The sequence below is a fragment of the Doryrhamphus excisus genome, chromosome 17 (genome assembly GCF_030265055.1).
Source record: "Doryrhamphus excisus isolate RoL2022-K1 chromosome 17, RoL_Dexc_1.0, whole genome shotgun sequence".
NCBI classification, from domain to species: Eukaryota; Metazoa; Chordata; class Actinopteri; order Syngnathiformes; family Syngnathidae; genus Doryrhamphus; species Doryrhamphus excisus.
The window spans coordinates 16,498,906-16,518,846 of record NC_080482.1 but is presented as its reverse complement, the minus strand read 5'-3'; the positions used below and the strand labels follow the sequence as shown (position 1 = coordinate 16,518,846).

The following is a 19,941-nucleotide window of genomic DNA, read 5'->3' as shown; positions in this document are numbered from 1 at the left end:
GAGGTGATATGATATGAACTATATCAGCAAGTTGAAGTATTTGTGATTTTAGAAATAAGGAGTTAGTATGTTCTCTGTAGGCGGCATTATGAATTATCCTTACTGGCCTTTTTTGCAGTACATTTAGCCAGTGAAGATTGCTTTTATAGTTATTAGCCCATATTTCCACACAATAAGTAAGATATGGTAGAACCAGAGAACAATAAAGAGTGTGGAGTGATTTCTGATTGACAACAAATTTTGCTTTGTTCAATATTGAAATATTTCTGCCAGTATTTTACTCGTCTAAGTAATTCTTCACCAAGCATTCAGGGAATCTCTTTAGGTCAGGGGTGTCCATAGTGCTGCCCGGGGGCCATTTGGGGGCCGTGGCAAGCTCTTAAAATACCATTGAACAAGAAAAAAAAATCAGCAGTGATTTTTACAAGAATAAAGTCACAATATTAAGAGAAAAATTTACAGGAATAATGCTAGGTTAATTAGCCACTCCAAATTGTCCATAGGTATGAATGTGAGTGTGAATGGTTGTTTGTCTATATGTGTCCTGCGATTGGCTGGCCACCAGTCCAGGGTGTACAGTATCTGCCCAAAGACAGCTGGGATAGGCTCCAGCATGAATACAAAATGAATGTTTAAAGACTTGACTTATTACTTGTCAATGCAACCTGTTTTGTGTTTGTTCAAGTTTTGGGGCTGGTTGCAGCTGGGATAGGCTCCAGCATGACTACAAAATTAATGTTTCAAGACTTGACTTATGACTTGTCAATGCAGCCTGTTTTGTGTTTGTTCAGGTTTTGGTGTTGGGGCTGGTCGCAGCTGGGATAGGCTCCAGCATGAATACAAAATGAATGTTTCAAGACTTGACTTATTACTTGTCAATGCAGCCTGCTTTGTGTTTGTTTAGGTTTTGCCTCTCGCCCGAACACAGCTGGGATAGGCTCCAGCCCCCCCACGACCCTCGTGAGGACAAAGCGGTAGAAAATGAATGAATGAATAATGATAATATGAGGTTTGCGTGTATGCTGGAGCCTATCCCAGTGAATTTGGGCGAGAGGCGGGGTACACCCTGGACTGGTGGCCAGCCAATCACAGGGCACATATAGACAAACAACCATTCACACTCACATTCATACCTATGGACAATTTGGAGTGGCTAATTAACCTAGCATGTTTTTGGAATGTGGGAGGAAACCGGAGTACCCGGAGAAAACCCACGCATGAACGGGGAGTACTCTTCAGGTATTCCGGTTTCCTCCCACATTGGGTGACACCCTTAATGATCTAATGATGGATCATGAAAGTTTCATCTTGTGGGAATACTTTTTACGTTTTTTAATTTTAAACAATTGAAGATATTTCATCTTGCTAAAATTCCGATTCCTTATCGGCGCTCCAGAAAGATTTCCCACATTTCCACAGCCTCCAAAAAAGCTCCAGTGTTGTCTATGTTCACCTTGTACACGAGCACGGTTGCCTCATTATTAGCCGATTAGCAGCAGCGGACTTAATGAGGTCAGACCAGGCAGCGAACTGTGAGTTGGATCAATGACGCAGCAGCATCACCATCGCCGTGGTAACGGGGAGGACCGTCGCTCATAAATGATGCAACAAACTGGTTGTTGCTGGTGTTGGTTTTACTCCACTGGTTGAGCGTGTTGGTCACATGGAAGATCAGGTTTGGAGCAGATGTTCTTCACGTTGCTCCTAAATGTCAGTGGGAACGCCTGGAAGCTATTAGCCGGTGCTTGTGTGTGTGTGTGTGTATATCTGTGTGTGTATATCTGTGTGTGTATGTGTGTGTGTGTTCAGACAAGCCGTGCTGCACTTTCTCATCAACTTGATAACGCTTCGGTGACATCTCCATCAGAAAATAGCCGAGGTGCCAATTAAATTGAATCTCATCCAGTTAATCAGTTAATCAGTTAATCAGTTAAGCAGCACAAAATACACAATATAAAAAATAAACTTGTTTCCTTGGTGGAGGTAATTGAAATCATCTTGTTAAATGAGAATTATTAGAATGTGGATTGCATGTCAACATTCATTCTAACGCTTATCCTCACGAGGGGGTGCTGGAGCCTATCCCAGCTGTCTTCCATCGAGAGGCGGGGTCCACCCTGGACTCTGATACTCATACCCTATTTTTGTAGTTACAACCTAAATACGTTGTTTTACCTTTATTAGAGCTCTCTAGATATAAAATAACACCCCTATAGTCAACTTTATACTTGTGTCGTCCAATATAGTAGATGAACGAAGAATAAATAAGTCATTTAAGACATTCATTCATTTTCTACCGCTTTTCCTCACAAGGGTCGCGGGGGTGCTGGAGTCTATCCCAGCTGTCTTCAGGCGAGAGGCGGGGTACACCCTGGACTCTGATACTCATACCCTATTTTTGTAGTTACAACCTAAATAAGTTGTTTTACCTTTATTAGAGCTCTCTAGATATGAAATAACACCCCTATAGTCAACTTTATACTTTCATTCATTCATTCATTTTCTACCGCTTTTTCCTCACGAGGGGTGCTGGAGCCTATCCCAGCTGTCTTCGGGCGAGAGGCGGGGTCCACCCTGGACTCTGATACTCATACCCTATTTTTGTAGTTACAACCTAAATAAGTTTTTACCTTTATTAGAGCTCTCTAGATATGAAATAACACCCCTATAGTCAACTTTATACTTGTGTCGTCCAATATAGTAGATGAACGAAGAATAAATAAGTCATTTAAGACATTCATTCATTTTCAACCGCTTTTCCCTCACGAGGGTCGCGGGGGTGCTGGAGCCTATCCCAGCTGTCTTTGGGCGAGAGGCGGGGTCCACCCTGGACTCTGATACTCATACCCTATTTTTGTAGTTACAACCTAAATAAGTTGTTTTACCTTTATTAGAGCTCTCTAGATATGAAATAACACCCCTATAGTCAACTTTATACTTGTGTCGCCCAATATAGTAGATGAACGAAGAATTCATTCATTCATTCATTTTCAACCGCTTATCCTCACGAGGGTCGCGGGGGTGCTGGAGTCTATCCCAGCTGTCTTCAGGCGAGAGGCGGGGTCCACCCTGGACTCTGATACTCATACCCTATTTTTGTAGTTTCAACCTAAATAAGTTGTTTTACCTTTATTAGAGCTCTCTAGATATGAAATAACACCCCCATAGTCAACTTTATACTTTCATTCATTCATTTTCTAGCGCTTTTTCCTCACGAGGGGTGCTGGAGCCTATCCCAGCTGTCTTCGGGTGAGAGGCGGGGTACACCCTGGACTCTGATACTCATACCCTATTTTTGTAGTTACAACCTAAATAAGTTGGTTTACCTTTATTAGAGCTCTCTAGATATGAAATAACACCCCTATAGTCAACTTTATACTTTCATTCATTCATTCATTCATTTTCTACCGCTTTTCCTCACGAGGGTCGCGGGGGTGCTGGAGCCTATCCCAGCTGTCTTCAGGCTAGAGGCGGGGTACACCCTGGACTGGTCGCCAGCCAATCACAGGGCACATATAGACAAACAACCATTCACACTCACATTCATACCTATGGACAATTTGGAGTGGCTAATTAACCTAGCATGTTTTTGGAATGTGGGAGGAAACCGGAGTACCCGGAGAAAACCCACGCATGCACGGGGAGAACATGCAAACTCCACACAGAGATGGCCGAGGGTGGGAATTGAACCCTGGTCTCCTAGCTGTGAGGTCTGCGCGCTAACCACTAGACCGCCGTGCCGCCCACCAAAATATTTTAGAATTGATTTTTGTTTTTTCGTATTTTTTTGACTCAGAACACAAAATTACAAAGAAAATTTTACAAACAAAAATGTTACAAACAAAAATGACACAGAAATATATATATATTTTGTCACAGAAAAACAATGTATTGTAATGTAATGTAATGTTATTGGCATTGTTTGTTCCAAAACAGAGCAACTCACCTGTTGCCGTTTTATGCTAAATCTCTGATTGCTAATTGTAAAAATGTGTGCCAGGTGTTTAGCCATGTGATGAGTCAGTGTGAATAATAGGAATATTCATTTGACTCTTTTGAGTGGCATTGTGTTCTTTTGTTTACTTCATGAAAATTGTGCCCAAAACACAAAGAATTGTGTGTAGTGTTTTGGAAAAAAAGTGTGTTGTAGATGTGCAGTGTGAGTGTAAAGCAGGAATTGTGCTTCTAGTTTAGCAGACTTGGTTGATGGAGTTGGTGCATTGGTTCTATGTTGTTGGTCATTGGGTCTCAGGTATCACAAATTGGGTGGAAACTGTAATGCTTGGGTTGTTTATACAGTGCATCCGGAAAGTATTCACTTTCCCCACATTTTGTCATGTTACAGCCTCATTCCAAATTGTATTAATTTAATCTCTTACCTCAAAATTCTACACAAAATACTCCATTATGACAATGTGAAAAAGTTTTTTTTTGACTTTTTTTGAATTTATTAAAAATAGAAAACTAAGAAATCACATTTCCATAAGTATTCACAGCCTTTGCCATGAAGCTCAAAATTGAGCTCAGGTGCATCTTTTTTCCACTGATCATCCTTGAGATCTTTCTACAGCTTAATTGGAGTCCACCTGCAGTAAATTCAGTTGATTGGACATGATTTGGAAAGGCACACACCTGTCTATATAAGGTCCCACAGTTGACTGTGCATGTCAGAGCACAAACACCAAGCATGAAGTCAAAAGAACTGTCTGTAGACCTGCGAGACAGGATTGTCTTGAGGCACAAATCTGGGGAAGGATACAGAAAAATGTCTGCTGCTTTGAAGGTCCCAATGAGCACAGTGGCCTCCATTATTCGTAAATGGAAGACGTTTGGAACCACCAGGACTCTTCCTAGAGCTGGTCGGCCTTCTAAACTGAGCGATCGGGGAAGAAGGGCCTTAGTCAGGGAGGTGACCAAGGCCCCGATGGTCACTCTGTCAGAGCTCCAGCGTTCCTCTGTGGAGAGAGGAGAGCCTTCCAGAAGGACAACCATCTCTGCAGCAATCCACCAATCAGGCCTGTATGGTAGAGTGGCCAGACGAAAGCCACTCCTTAGTAAAAGGAACATGGCAGCCCGTCTGGAATTTGCCAAAAAGCACCTGAATGACTCTCAGACCATGAGAAACCAAATTCTCTGGTCTGATGAGACAAAGATTGAACTCTTTGGTGTGAATGCCAGGCGCCATGTTTGGAGGAAACCAGGCACTGCTCATCACCAGGCCAATACCATCCCTACAGTGAAGCATGGTGGTGGCAGCATCATGCTGTGGGGATGTTCTTCAGCAGCAGGAACTGGCAGACTAGTCAGGATAGAAGGAAAAATGAATGCAGCAATATATAGAGATATCCTGGATGAAAACCTGCTCCAGAGCGCTCTTGACCTCAGGCTGGGGCGAAGGTTCATTTTTCAGCAGGACAACGACCCGAAGCACACAGCCAAGATCTCAAAAGATTGGCTTCAGAACCACTCCGTGAATGTCCTGGAGTGGCCCAGCCAGAGTCCAGACTTGAATCCGATGGAACATCTCTGGAGAGATGTGAAAATGGCTGTGCACAGACGTCTCCCATCCAACCTGATGGAGCTTGAGACTTATTGCAAAGAAGAATGGGCTAAACTGCCTAAAGATAGGTGTGCTAAACTTGTGGGATCATATTCAAAAAGACTTGAGGCTGGAATTGCTGCCAAAGGTGGATCAACAAAGTATTAAGCAAAGGCTGTGAATACTTATGGAAATGTGATTTTTTTTTTTGTTTTGTTTTCTATTTTTAATAAATTCAAAACATGTCAAAAAAAACTTTTTCCCATTGTCATAATGGAGTATTTTGTGTAGAATTTTGAGGTAAGAGATTAATTTAATACAGTTTGGAATGAGGCTGTAACATGACAAAATGTAGAAAAAGTGAAGCACTGTGAATACTTTCCGGATGCACTGTATTGTTTATATTTTTATATTGTGTAATTTGTACTGCTTAACTGATTCTGTGCAAATTTCCCCACTGAGGGACGAATAAAGGCATATCTTATCTTATCTTATCTTATATCCCGCCAAAGAACCGCGCTCTTGAGGCTTCAAAAAGGTTGTGGTTTTCAGGTATCCTTCAGGCCTATTGATCCTCAATGCTACCTTATATCGCTTCAACATCAGAACCTCTTTTGCTTTTCAACAAGGCCTCCCGTCTGCCACACGGGTGCTCCCCTCCAGCATCGTTTCCTCAGCGGGGGAGGAAACGGGATTACGTAATTAAAAGGTCTTTCATCTGTGGCGAGCCTTCCTCCGCCTGGTCTGTTGCGGATGTTTTATCAGCTCACGTTGCTTCTCGTCACGTTAGCGTAATGTGTTTAGCGTCCTCCGCTCCAGTGGCTACAGTCACCATCACAGTGGAGGCGTCCAGAACACTTCATTCATTCATTCATTTTCTCACAAGGATCGCGGAGGTGCTGGAGCCTATCCCAGCCGACTTCAGGCGAGAGGCGGGATACACCCCGAACTGGTGGCCAGCCAATCACAGGGCACATATAGACAAACAACCATTCACACTCCACCGCCGTGCCGCCCCCAGAAGACTTTCCCATAGCAAATCATATAAGGAGAATAATCTGTTCCGGGGTCAAACTGTGGCCATTTAAATAACTGTACAGTCAATAAGCCATTTTTTATGAAAGTGTTATCGCTAGCTTAGCTGAAGGCTTTGTATGTTTGCAAGTTTCTCCCTGAGAAAACCCTCAATGTCAACAAAACATTACAGAATACAGTAAATGAATCTGAAGGAGGAGGACTTCAACAGTATGTTTTAACAAGGACACAAAAACGCTACAGTACAGCGGAACTATTTGTCAATATTTGACATTATTTTGTATAATTACGATGATGTATTTTTATTTTATTTGTTGTTTATTTGTCTATATGTGCCCTGCGATTGGCTGGCGACCAGTCCAGGGTGTACAGTATCTGCCCAAAGACAGCTGGGATAGGCTCCAGCATGAACACAAAATGAACGTTTAAAGACTTGACTTATGACTTGTCAATGCAGCCTGTTTTTTTGTTTGTTCAGGTTTTGGTGTTGGGGCTGGTCGCGGCTGGGATAGGCTCCAGCATGAATACAAAATGAATGTTTCAAGACCTGACTTATTTTTTTTCAATGCAGCCTGTTTTGTGTTTGTTCAGGTTTTGGTGTTGGGGCTGGTGGCAGCTGGGATAGGCTCCAGCATGAACACAAAATGAACGTTTAAAGACTTGACTTATGACTTGTCAATGCAGCCTGTTTTGTGTTCAGGTTTTGGTGTTGGGGCTGGTCGCAGCTGGGATAGGCTCCAGCATGAACACAAAATGAATAGTTAAAGACTTGACTTATTGTCAATGCAGCCTGTTTTGTGTTTGTTCAGTTTTTGGTGTTGGGGCTGGTCGCAGCTGGGATAGGCTCCAACATCACTACAAAATGAATGTTTCAAGACTTGACTTATGACTTGTCAATGCAGCCTGTTTTGTGTTTGTTCAGGTTTTGGCGTTGGGGCTGGTCGCAGCTGGGATAGGCTCCAGCGTGACTACAAAATGAATGTGTAAAGACTTGACTTATGACTTGTCAATGCAGCCTGTTTTGTGTTTGTTCAGGTTTTGGTGTTGGGGCTGGTCACAGCTGGGATAGGCTCCAGCATGAATACAAAATGAACGTTTCAAGACTTGACTTATGACTTGTCAATGCAGCCTGTTTTGTGTTTGTTCAGGTTTTGGTGTTGGGGCTGGTCGCGGCTGGGATAGGCTCCAGCATGAACATAAAATGAACGTTTAAAGACTTGACTTATGACTTGTCAATGCAGCCTGTTTTTTTGTTTGTTCAGGTTTTGGTGTTGGGGCTGGTCACGGCTGGGATAGGCTCCAGCATGAATACAAAATGAATGTTTCAAGACTTGACTTATGACTTGTCAATGCAGCCTGTTTTTTTGTTTGTTCAGGTTTTGGTGTTGGGGCTGGTCACGGCTGGGATAGGCTCCAGCATGAATACAAAATGAATGTTTCAAGACTTGACTTATGACTTGTCAATGCAGCCTGTTTTGTGTTTGTTCAGGTTTTGGTGTTGGGGCTGGTCACGGCTGGGATAGGCTCCAGCATGAATACAAAATGAATGTTTCAAGACTTGACTTATGACTTGTCAATGCAGCCTGTTTTGTGTTTGTTCAGGTTTTGGTGTTGGGGCCGGTCGAGCATCAGCCTTCAGGTCGCAGCGTGTCAGGAGCTCTCCGTGGTGCTGATTCCAGCATCCTCCAGGCGGCCGCGTCAAACACTCATGCACTCGGGCTGCTCCTGATATCTCTGAACAGCAAAACCCAACCGGCACCTCCTCCGCATCCGAGATGGACGACGACGGACGCTACCGGGACAACCGATCAGACTTCATCCGCGGCGCCAAGGACATCGCCAAGGTGGCCAAGAAGCAGGTGGGCAAGAAGGTGGGGCGCGGCGTGGACAAAATGGCCGACGAGTACACCCGGCGTTCCTACAAGCGCTTTGAGGAGGAGGACGACGACGACGACTATGCCGGCGTGCCAAGCAACGACGGCGGGTACTACCGCAACGACAGCCGTGCCAACGACGACGAAGGCCACAGTGACTCCACCGAGGGTCACGACGAGGACGACGAGATCTACGAGGGCGAGTACCAGGGCATCCCGCGGGGAGACTCCTCGGGTAAAGCCGGCGGTATGGACGGGGTGACGGCGGCGCAGGCGCAGCAGTTCCGGGACCTGTCGGCGTACGAGGGCGAACGGCGGAAGGACCAGGAGGAGCTGGCTCAGCAGTACGAGACCATCCTGCAGGAGTGCGGACACGGGAAGTTCCAGTGGACGCTCTACTTCGTCTTGGGGCTGGCGCTCATGGCTGACGGCGTGGAGATCTTCGTGGTCGGCTTTGTGTTGCCCAGCGCCGAGAAGGACATGTGTCTGTCGGAGCCCAACAAGGGCATGCTGGGTAAGATTTACACGGATTACCTTTCCTTCTGCGTTCCCTGCACACGCCACTATATTAGGTACACCTGCATCCAATAACATCCACTCCTCTTCCTCCTCTACGGTTGTTTTTGTGTCATGATCTCCTCCTCCTCCTTGTGACGTGCTTACACAACATGGCTGACTCATACACGAGCGCGAGCCTCCTTCAGTCGCCTTGTCACATCATTCTGAGGGTCCTCTCCATCCACCCTCGCTTTGTCACGAGGGCTAAGACTAAATAGCTGGAGCTTCTCCAGACACATACTTGTTGCCGGGCGGAATTCTTCAAATGCAATAAGTACAATGAAAAAAAATAAACAAACATATAATAGTCACTGGCACTCCAAATTGTCCATAGGTATGAATGTGAGTGTGAATGGTTGTTTGTCTATATGTGCCCTGTGATTGGCTGGCCACCAGTCCAGGGTGTACCCCGCCTCTCACCTGAAGACGGCTGGGATAGGCTCCAGCACCCCCTCGTGAGGATAAGCGGTAGAAGATTAATGAATAATAGTCACTAAAATCCTGCCCCACACAGCTGAGAAAGGACAAGGAGAGGCGGCTGGAACACAGTCAGACAAAATAAGGTAATATACAGCATTGTATACAAGTATATTTATTAAAGAATGGGGAAAAAATGTTTAAAATTGCTTATTTATTTATTTATATGTTGTTTCCATTAAGTAGTGGGTTACTTCCTGTTTCATCATGGCTGGCATTATTTATTTTTTAATTTATATATTCATAATTATATAAAAATGACACTATATAATAGTAATATTATATAATATTAATATAATAATCTAATTAATACACAATTAATATAATAATATTATATTATATAATATTATTAATATTATATTATTATTAATATAATAATATAATCTACCACTTTTTCCTCACGAGGGTCGCGGGGGTGCTGGAGCCTATCCCAGCTGTCTTTTTGGGCGAGAGGCGGGGTACACCCTAGACTGGTGGCCAGCCAATCACAGGGCACATATAGACAAACAACCATTCACACTCACATTCATACCTATGGACAATTTGGAGTGGCTAATTAACCTAGCATGTTTTTGGAATGTGGGAGGAAACCGGAGTACCCGGAGAAAACCCACGCATGCACGGGGAGAACATGCAAACTCCACACAGAGATGGCCAAGGGTGGAATTGAACCCTCGTCTCCTAGCTGTGAGGCCCGAATGCTAACCACTCGTCCACCGTGCAGCCCAGCGTAAATCTTAGTTTTTCTAAACTTAACAAGCCACGAATTTACCACTTCCACACTGGATGCGAGACGAACCCACGCATGCACGCGGAGAACATGCAAACTCCACACAGAGATGGCCGAGGGTGGAATTGAACCCTCGTCTCCTAGCTGTGAGGCCTGAATGCTAACCACTCGACCACCGTGCAGCCCCGCATAAATCTTTGTTTTTCTAAACTTAACAAGCCACAAACTTACCACTTCCACACTGGATGCGAGAAGAACCCACGCATGCACGGGGAGAACATGCTAACTCCACACAGAGATGGCCGAGGGTGGAATTGAACCCTGGTCTCCTAGCTGTGAGGTCTGCGCGCTAACCACTCGCCCACCGTGCAGCCCAGCGTAAATCATAGTTTTTCTAAACTTAACAAGCCACAAATTTACCACTTCCACACTGGATGCGAGACGAACCCACGCATGCACGCGGAGAACATGCAAACTCCACACAGAGATGGCCGAGGGTGGAATTGAACCCTGGTGTCCTAGCTGTGAGGTCTGCGTACTAACCACTCGACCACCGTGCCGCCCTATATATTTATAATAATTTGACATAATAATTTGTGATTCTGTACTCATGTGAATCAACACATCCTTGTGATTGACAGGCGTAATCATGGAAGAAAATAAAGATCAAAATGTGTTCTCGCCAGCGAGGCTTGAAGTGCTCTTTGAGTCGTCCTTGTCGACGCTCAGCATGGTCGTGATGGCCGACCGTGATGGCCGACCGACCTCCAGCATCAAAGATCCTCGCACAGGGAGAGTGCTCTCTTGCAAAGAGGAGGGGAAACTCTTTTTCCTATTTATAGACGCTCCCTCCCCCCCCTTGTGTGCACTACGCACAACCCTGCAGTGGGACACGCATCTTTTACAAACACACACGTGCACACACACACACACACACACCCTGCAGCCTTTTGGGAGCGTTGTCACAGACGCGCCATAGTCCTTCCCCGTATTCTCTCTCTCTCCCCTCCCCCCACTTCCTCCTCGTCCACATCCATGCCTTCATCACCCTGCTCCTGTCATCACTGATTTCTTGACTATTTGTGTTGCCTCAAATGAATGAGTGTTGATTTATTGTTAAATATGCTTTTACAACAAAATCCCTGAAAAACTAAAGAAAAGGACAATCATTCATTCATTCATTCATTTTCTACCGCTTTTTCCTCACAAGGGTCGCGGGGGGTGCTGGAGCCTATACCAGCTGTCTTCGGGCGAGAGGCGGGGTACACCCTGGACCGGTCGCCAGCCAATCACAGGGCACATATAGACAAACAACCATTCACACTCACATTCATACCTATGGACAATTTGGAGTGGCTAATTAACCTAGCATGTTTTTGGAATGTGGGAGGAAACCGGAGTACCCGGAGAAAACCCACGCATGCACGGGGAGAACATGCAAACTCCACACAGAGATGCCCGAGGGTGGAATTGAACCCTGGTCTCCTAGCTGTGAGGTCTGCGCACTAAACACTAGACCACCGTGCCGCCCAGAAAAGGACATATTTTTTTAAATTGTAGTATTATGAGAAACAAACAAAACAACAAATAAGTTTAGGTTGCGGAAAGATTTATAATGGGGTGCACAGCAGTCGAGTGGTTAGCGCGCACGCCACACAGCTAGGAAACCAGAGTTCAATTCCACCCTCGGCATTCTCTGTGTGGAGTCTCCGTGCATGCGTGGGTTTTCTCCGGGTACTCCGGTTTCCTCCCACATTCCAAAAACATGCTAGGTTAATTAGCCACTCCAAATTGTCCATAGGTATGAATGTGAGTGTGAATGGTTGTTTGTCTATATGTGCCCTGTGATTGGCTGGCCACCAGTCCAGGGTGTACCCCGCCTCTTGCCCAAACAGACAGCTGGGATAGGCTCCAGCACCCCCCGCGACCCTCGTGAGGAAAAGCGGTAGAAAATGAATGAATGAATGAATTATTTTATTTGTAAAATATATTTTATTTTCATATATTTTTTTAATTACAAAAGTAACATTTTTGACATCATTGTTTTATCTGTAAAATGTATTAATTAATTTGTATTAATATAATAATTAGACAGGTGGCACGGCGGTCGAGTGGTTAGCATGCAGTGTGGAAGTGGTAAGTTTGTGGCTTGTTAAGTTTAGAAAAACAAAGATTTATGCTAGGCTGCACGGCGGTCGAGTGGTTAGCCTTCAGGCCTCACAGCTAGGACACCAGGGTTCAATTCCGCCCTCGGCCATCTCTGTGTGGAGTTTGCATGTTCTCCCCGTGCATGCGTGGGTTTTCTCCGGGTACTCCGGTTTCCTCCCACATTCCAAAAACATGCTAGGTTAATTAGCCACTCCAAATTGTCCATAGGTATGAATGTGAGTGTGAATGGTTGTTTGTCTATATGTGCCCTGTGATTGGCTGGCCACCAGTCCAGGGTGTACCCCGCCTCTCGCCCAAAAAGACAGCTGGGATAGGCTCCAGCACCCCCGCGACCCTCATAAGGAAAAGCGGTAGAAAATGAATGAATGAATGAATTATTTTATTTGTAATTTTATAATTTTAATTTTAACTTCAATTTTATTTAAATTTTTCATCATTGTGCATTGTTTGATTTCCTTACTCAATCCATTCCATAGTTTGATTCCACATACTGAAATGCTATGGCTAGCATAACGTAGTCCTAGCATAGAAGTGTTTCAAATGTACTTCTTCCCTGAGATCATATTTCTCCTCTCTTGTAGAGAAGTATTGGATGACATTTTTAGCTAATTGCTTATTTTTAGCCTTATGCATTATTTTAGATGTTTGAAGATGAACTATATCAGCAAGTTGAAGTATTTGTCATTTTACAAATAAGGAGTTAGTATGTTCTCTGTAGGCGGCATTATGAATTATCCTTACTGGCCTTTTTTTGCAGTACATTTAGTGAGTGAAGATTGCTTTTATAGTTATGATCCCATATTTCCACACAATAAGTAAGATATGGTAGAACCAGAGAGCAATAAAGAGTGTGGAGTGATTTCTGATTGAGAACACATTTTGAAATATTTCTGTCCACCTTATGTTGTATATTTGTAATATGAGGTTTCCAGCTCATATTTTCATCTATTATGATCCCCAGAAATGTATTTTTGTTCACCCTTTCAATGTCTACACCGTCTATTTGTATTTGCTGGTACTTTCTGCTGTTAGCAAACAGCATGATTTTAGTTTTATTTAGGTTCAAGGACAATCTATTATCATCAAAGCATCTTTTTAGTGGGACCATTTCTTCTCTGACCTTTCTAATGATTTCATTTGTACTCCCTTCAGAACAAAAACAGTGGTATGATCCGCAAATAATACCAGCTTTAAGTCTTTGGTTACTTTGGAGATATCATTGATGTACAAGTTGAACAATTGTTGCTACGCTTTTTTTAAAGCAGCAACTTGAACGTTGAGTTCTTTTAAAGTTTGTATCAAAAACGAACTTTCCGCTGTAGTGCAGTGATGACTGCTCGCCGCCATTTTTAAAACACAGCATGCACTGAAAGAACGCAGTCTGACAACTTTCCGATTGAGCGGGTACAAGATACCTCAATCGGATTGGGGAAAGGAATATTCCACCCCTGTGAATCCGATTATATCTTTGGGAATGACGTGTATACAAAGGTTAGATTCTTTCCGTTTGAGAAAATAACCCGAATGGAATTGGAATATTTGGGTCCATGTAAACGTGCCTGGTGTGAGAAAGACGCTACTCCAGATGAACGTAGCAAGCAATATAGGAGAGGGGGTTGCTGAAAGGGTGATGGGTCCTCCACCCCCCCACCCCCACCCCCACCCATCACCCTTCATCACTCACCAGTCTGCAGCTGGTCACTGTGCTCGTCTGTCTGTCGTCACGTTGCTGCAATGCGTCGTCTCGCTGCGTCGTTCTCTCTCTGCCACATGCATCCCACACACCTCCTACGAAACACAAACACATGCTAGTATGCTAATAAGCATGGCCGCCGTCACAGAAGAGAGCATTTATTGCTATCCGTCCGTGAGGAGCGTGAAAGTCATCATCTTGGCACTGATGCTTTAGGATGCTCAACACTCCCGGTGATGCAAGAGGCCGTTTCTAATCAAAACGATATTGTGTTGTGTTTGTTGTCATGGAAACGTACCCTGATTTTCAGCTTTTCAACAGCCAAAAAAATGGTCAGTTGAGATGTCGCAGAAGAATTTCAACACGGGACGCTTTTTTCTCTTTATTAGCTCACGGCGACGCAGGCTGCTGCTCAGTTAGCGAGAAGGTTGTTGACAGGATGTCAATGAGGCCAGCCGGCGTGTGTGTGTGTGCGTGTGTGTGTGTGTGTGTGTGTGTGTGTGTGTGTGTGAGATCGCTCTCTCACATGGCATGGCCACAGACGGTGAGATGATAGATGGCAGCTAGGATGAGGGAGGCAGAATGTGAGCCTTGCTAAATGACAAAAGAGAGCTGTTTGTTTCTATTAGTCACTCGTCACGCCATCGTGTGACACTTCCGATGTCCACTTCCTGACTCCTGACTTTAGTCTTGGCGTTGGCGGCCATTAGCCTCCTTTAACTTGATTTCCTCAATCTTAAATGAGTCATATATCCTACGCTAGTGTATCGTCCAAAAGATAGCGTGGATGCTGGAATTTAGTATTCCCTCGTAAGAACACAGCGTTTTGTTTATGTAGCTTTAATGCTAATAGCTTGTGCTTGTTTCCGACAGTGTGTGTCTCCAATGTATCCACTTTTGACATATAGTTATCCAGTTCCAGACCCGACTGGGATAAGTGTATTTCTGGGAAGTAGTCTTAATAATATGAGAAACAAACACAAAATAAGAATTGAATTTTTTGAAAATTACATTGCGGAAAATTGTTAGTGTTCTTACAAAGAACACTAAACTCATCACACACCAACTTAACACTCAAAGGTATAATTATGAAACCAGCTCAACCAAATCATTCATTCATTCATTCATTTTCTACCGCTTATTCTCACGACGGTCAAGGGCGTGCTGGAGTCTATCCCAGCTGTCTTAGGGCGAGAGGCGGGATACACCCTGGACTGGTGGCCAGCCAATCACAGGGCACATATAGACAAACAACCATTCACACTCACATTCATACCTATGGACAATTTGGAGTCAATTAACCTAGCATGTTTTTGGAATGTGTTAGTGTTCTTACAAAGAACACTAAAATCATCACACACCAACTTAACACTCAAAAGGTATAATTATGAAACCAGTTCAACCGAATCATTCATTCATTCATTTTCTACCGCTTATTTTCACGACGGTCAAGGGCGTGCTGGAGTCTATCCCAGCTGTCTTAGGGCGAGAGGCGGGGTACACCCTGGACTGGTGGCCAGCCAATCACAGGGCACATATACAAAAAACAAACCATTCACACTCACATTCATACATATGGACAATTTGGAGTCAATTAACCTAGCATGTTTTTGGAATGTGTTAGTGTTCTTACAAAGAACACTAAAATCATCACACACCAACTTAACATCCAAAAGGTATAATTATGAAACCAGTTCAACCGAATCATTCATTCATTCATTCATTTTCTACCGCTTATTCTCACGACGGTCAAGGGCGTGCTGGAGTCTATCCCAGCTGTCTTAGGGCGAGAGGCGGGGTACACCCTGGACTGGTGGCCAGCCAATCACAGGGCACATATAGACAAACAACCATTCACACTCACATTCATACCTATGGACAATTTGGAGTCAATTAACCTAGCATGTTTTTGGAATGTGTTAGTGTTCTTACAAAGAACACTAAAATCATCACACACCAACTTAACACTCAAAAGGTATAATTATGAAACCAGTTCAACCGAATCATTCATTCATTCATTCATTTTCTACCGCTTATTCTCACGACGGTCAAGGGCGTGCTGGAGTCTATCCCAGCTGTCTTAGGGCGAGAGGCGGGGTACACCCTGGACTGGTGGCCAGCCAATCACAGGGCACATATAGACAAACAACCATTCACACTCACATTCATACCTATGGACAATTTGGAGTCAATTAACCTAGCATGTTTTTGGAATGTGTTAGTGTTCTTACAAAGAACACTAAAATCATCACACACCAACTTAACACTCAAAAGGTATAATTATGAAACCAGTTCAACCGAATCATTCATTCATTCATTTTCTACCGCTTATTCTCACGAGGGTCGCAGGGGTGCTGGAGCCTATCCCAGCTGTCTTGGGGCGAGAGGCGGGGTACACCCTGGACTGGTGGCCAGCCAATCCCAGGGCACATATAGACAAACAACCATTCACACTCACATTCATACCTATGGACAATTTGGAGTGGCTAATTAACCTAGCATGTTTTTGGAATGTGGGAGGAAACCGGAGTACCCGGAGAAAACCCACGCATGCACGGGGAGAACATGCAAACTCCGCAGTTTTACAAATGTGGCCCACAGGACACTAGTTTGAGGCCCCCGCCTTGATATGAAAGTTTAATGTTTAAGTTTGATATGGATGCTGTATGGTATCATGTACCCAGAAAAAATGATTACGTTTGATTCATGTTCATGTTAAAGGTTAAATAACTGTTAATAGTTATCCTCCCTATCCGTGTGGAAGTGGTAAGTTTTTGGCTATTTAAGTTGAAAGGAAATAACTTGAAGGCTACCGTTTAGGTCGCTAGCTCTCTAGTTTGCGAGTTAGCATGTGGCTAAAGACCCTGCAGTTGCGCAATATGTTAGTATAGAGTAGAGTATAAATGTGACTATAGTCGTGTTTTGTCATGTCTACAGGGCTCTAATAATGCTTTGTTCATTTTAATATGAAAAAAATCATTTGTCTACCCACCAACTATATGTGCTTTCTTAACTTTTTATTATTATTATTATTTTTATTTATTACTGATTGATTGATTTTCTTTATTCTTGATTTGTTTATTTGTTTTTCATCTTATTTTGTGAAGAAAAATAAAAAGTAAGATATTTGAGAACAGTGGAATGTTTTATCAGAGCTTTTCTTGTAGAAAATTGGAACCAAAGCGAAGTTTAAAAAATTTTTTTTTATTTTAATAAATGCGTTTTTTTTGTTTGTTTTTTTTGAAAACCCAGACCCTAGCTCCAGTGGCCCCCAAGTAAATTGAGTTTGAGACCCCTGTCTTAGGATATCTACATTTGCAAAATATCAGGTGGTCCATGCATGCTTGGACCTCCAAAATAACTGTTCTAATATCAACAAAAATATGGCTGACCACTATTTCTTGTAGGTGTAAAACTTGAGAATTTAAAGAGTTTAGCCTCCATGCTAGCCACAAACTTGCTCCGCCTCCTTTCTACCACTGCACCACTGTCACATCCTTGGATATTTCCTCCTGGAAACCACATTTTGCTTCCTTGTCTAATGTCCTCAGGTCTGATCGTATACCTGGGAATGATGGTGGGGGCCTTCGTGTGGGGCGGCCTGGCAGACCGCATCGGCCGGCGGCAGACGCTGCTCATATCTCTCTCCATCAACAGCGTCTTCGCCTTCTTCTCGTCCTTCGTCCAGGGTTACAGCTCCTTCCTTTTCTGCCGCCTGGCCTCTGGTGTTGGGTGAGAACTTTGGTGTCACTGATGCCTCCTGCTGGCTGTGAGGGGAACTGCAAGTAATAGTGAGATTGTGTTCTTTTTTCATTCCAGCATTGGTGGCTCCATCCCTATAGTGTTCTCCTACTATTCGGAGTTCCTGGCTCAGGAGAAGCGAGGAGAACATCTCAGCTGGCTCTGCATGTTCTGGATGATTGGTGGCATCTACGCCTCGGCCATGGCCTGGGCCATCATCCCTCATTATGGTGAGGGACACCTCTTTCTTTGACCTTTTTTTTAAATATTTATGTTCTGATGTTGATGTTTTTTTCTGCAGGGTGGAGTTTCCAGATGGGTTCCGCCTACCAGTTCCACAGCTGGCGCGTCTTTGTGTTGGTGTGCGCCTTCCCCGCAGTGGCGGCCATCTCGGCCCTAAGCACCATGCCTGAGAGCCCCCGCTTCTACCTGGAGGTCAGCAGCTTTGTGCACATCGTGAACATTTTGGTGGCCCTTGTTCATGGGGACCAGCACCCGGGCCCCCCGACTCCGACACACGGGCGGACCCTCACATTAAAGGGAGGAACCCCCAGCCGGCCGGGTCGATGGGGGGAGGACCCCCCCTGAGGAAATACTGGAGTTAAAAGAGCATAAAATAGGACTAAAAAGATAAAAACGTTTAAAATACGAGTTAAAATCCTGATTAAAAAGGTGTCTTTAATCTTTTTTAAAAAATATCAACAGTCTCCACAGTCCTGAGGCTCTCCGGCAGGCTGTTCCACAGGTGGGGGCCATAGTGGCTAAACGCCTCACCGTGGGTTTTGGTTCTGGGTTTTGGTATTGTTAAAAGGCCAGTGCCGGAGGACCGGAGAACCGCAGGGTCCCAGCAAGGGGTTGATATGGTAAAAGCAGATCAGATAAATAAGAAGGTGCCATTAAGGTCGTTAAGACATTTAAAAACCAGTAAGAGAATCTTAAAATCCACCCTGAAGCGGACTTGGAGCCAATGTAGTGACTTAAAACTGGTGTAAGAGTTCTGTAATAATTGAAGATTTAAAATACTTTTTTTGGGTAAGGTTCTTAAGGTGATAAAAACCTATTTTTGTTATATTTTTAATATGTGGGATAAAATTGAGCTCAGTCAAAAATCACGCCCAAATTTTGAACTGATTCGGGTGGTTTAAGATCCTGTAGTTTTGGTAAAAGTTTCTCTCTCTGGCCTTCAGGACCTAGAACTAAAACCTCAGTTTTGTTCTGGTTGAGCTGTAGGAAGTTAAGACTGGGAACTGGAGCTCAGACAGTTGCTCCTCAAACGCCCCAAATTTGGTTGATACTTTCTGAGGTTAGCTTGTACTGACCTGTTGTCGCTAGGCAGACTTCATAGGAAAGAGCAGAAATCAGAAGTTGGATAGACCGCCTGAAAGAGAAGAAACCCTGGTTCTCATACTTGTTGCTGAGGTTGTAGGTTGAAGTGTATGCTTGAACACGTTTCAAAGTTAAATTAAAAGGGATCATTCTGGCCCCTGGTAGGCAAAGTCCATAGTCCTCACACATAACCAGCAGGAACAGGAAGTTGGAAAGACCAACTGAAACCCAACAAGTCTTGGTTCTTGTACTTCCTGATGCTGTAGAGCAGGGGTCTCAAACTCAATTTACTTGGGGGCCACTGGAGCTAGGGACTGGGTGAGATCAGGTTTTCCACAAAAACGCATTTATTAAAAACAGAAAAATGAATAAACTTTGCTTTGGTTTTGATTTTCTACAAGAAAAGCTCTGATAAAACATTCCACTGTTCTCAAATACAGTAAACCTCGGATATATCGGATTCAATTGTTCCCACCGGTTTTGTCCGATATAAGCGAAATCCGTTATATGCGTATACCGGAAAATGTCCGTTTTACGCATATATGGGATTTATATCCGGTATATGCGTAAATGGGATTTTATCCGTTATAAAAAGGCACTTCCTTGACTATGTTTCCAATGTACCTGGACGCGCAGGCAACGCTGCAAACGCTGCAAATGACGTCGTATAGCGGCCTGTCACGATTCGGCGAATCGGAGCGCCACGATGCGGCCATCCGATATATGCCAGGGAAATTTCATGGAAATGCATTGGAACGGGACTGGAGATTTTGTCCGAAATAGGCGAAATCCGTTATAA

At 44.0% G+C, this 19,941-nt stretch overlaps 1 protein-coding gene across 1 annotated transcript in view; it reads left to right on the top strand.

Annotated features, from left to right (window-relative positions):
• sv2a (synaptic vesicle glycoprotein 2A) overlaps positions 1-19,941 on the top strand; it is a 40,539-nt gene that overhangs the window by 6,912 nt on the left and 13,686 nt on the right. The window contains exons 3-6 of the mRNA XM_058054067.1: positions 8,177-8,962; positions 17,627-17,807; positions 17,895-18,046; positions 18,118-18,251. Coding sequence (XP_057910050.1) covers positions 8,350-8,962; positions 17,627-17,807; positions 17,895-18,046; positions 18,118-18,251 — 1,080 coding nt within the window. The 5' untranslated portion in view covers positions 8,177-8,349. The remainder of the gene's footprint in view (positions 1-8,176; positions 8,963-17,626; positions 17,808-17,894; positions 18,047-18,117; positions 18,252-19,941) is intronic.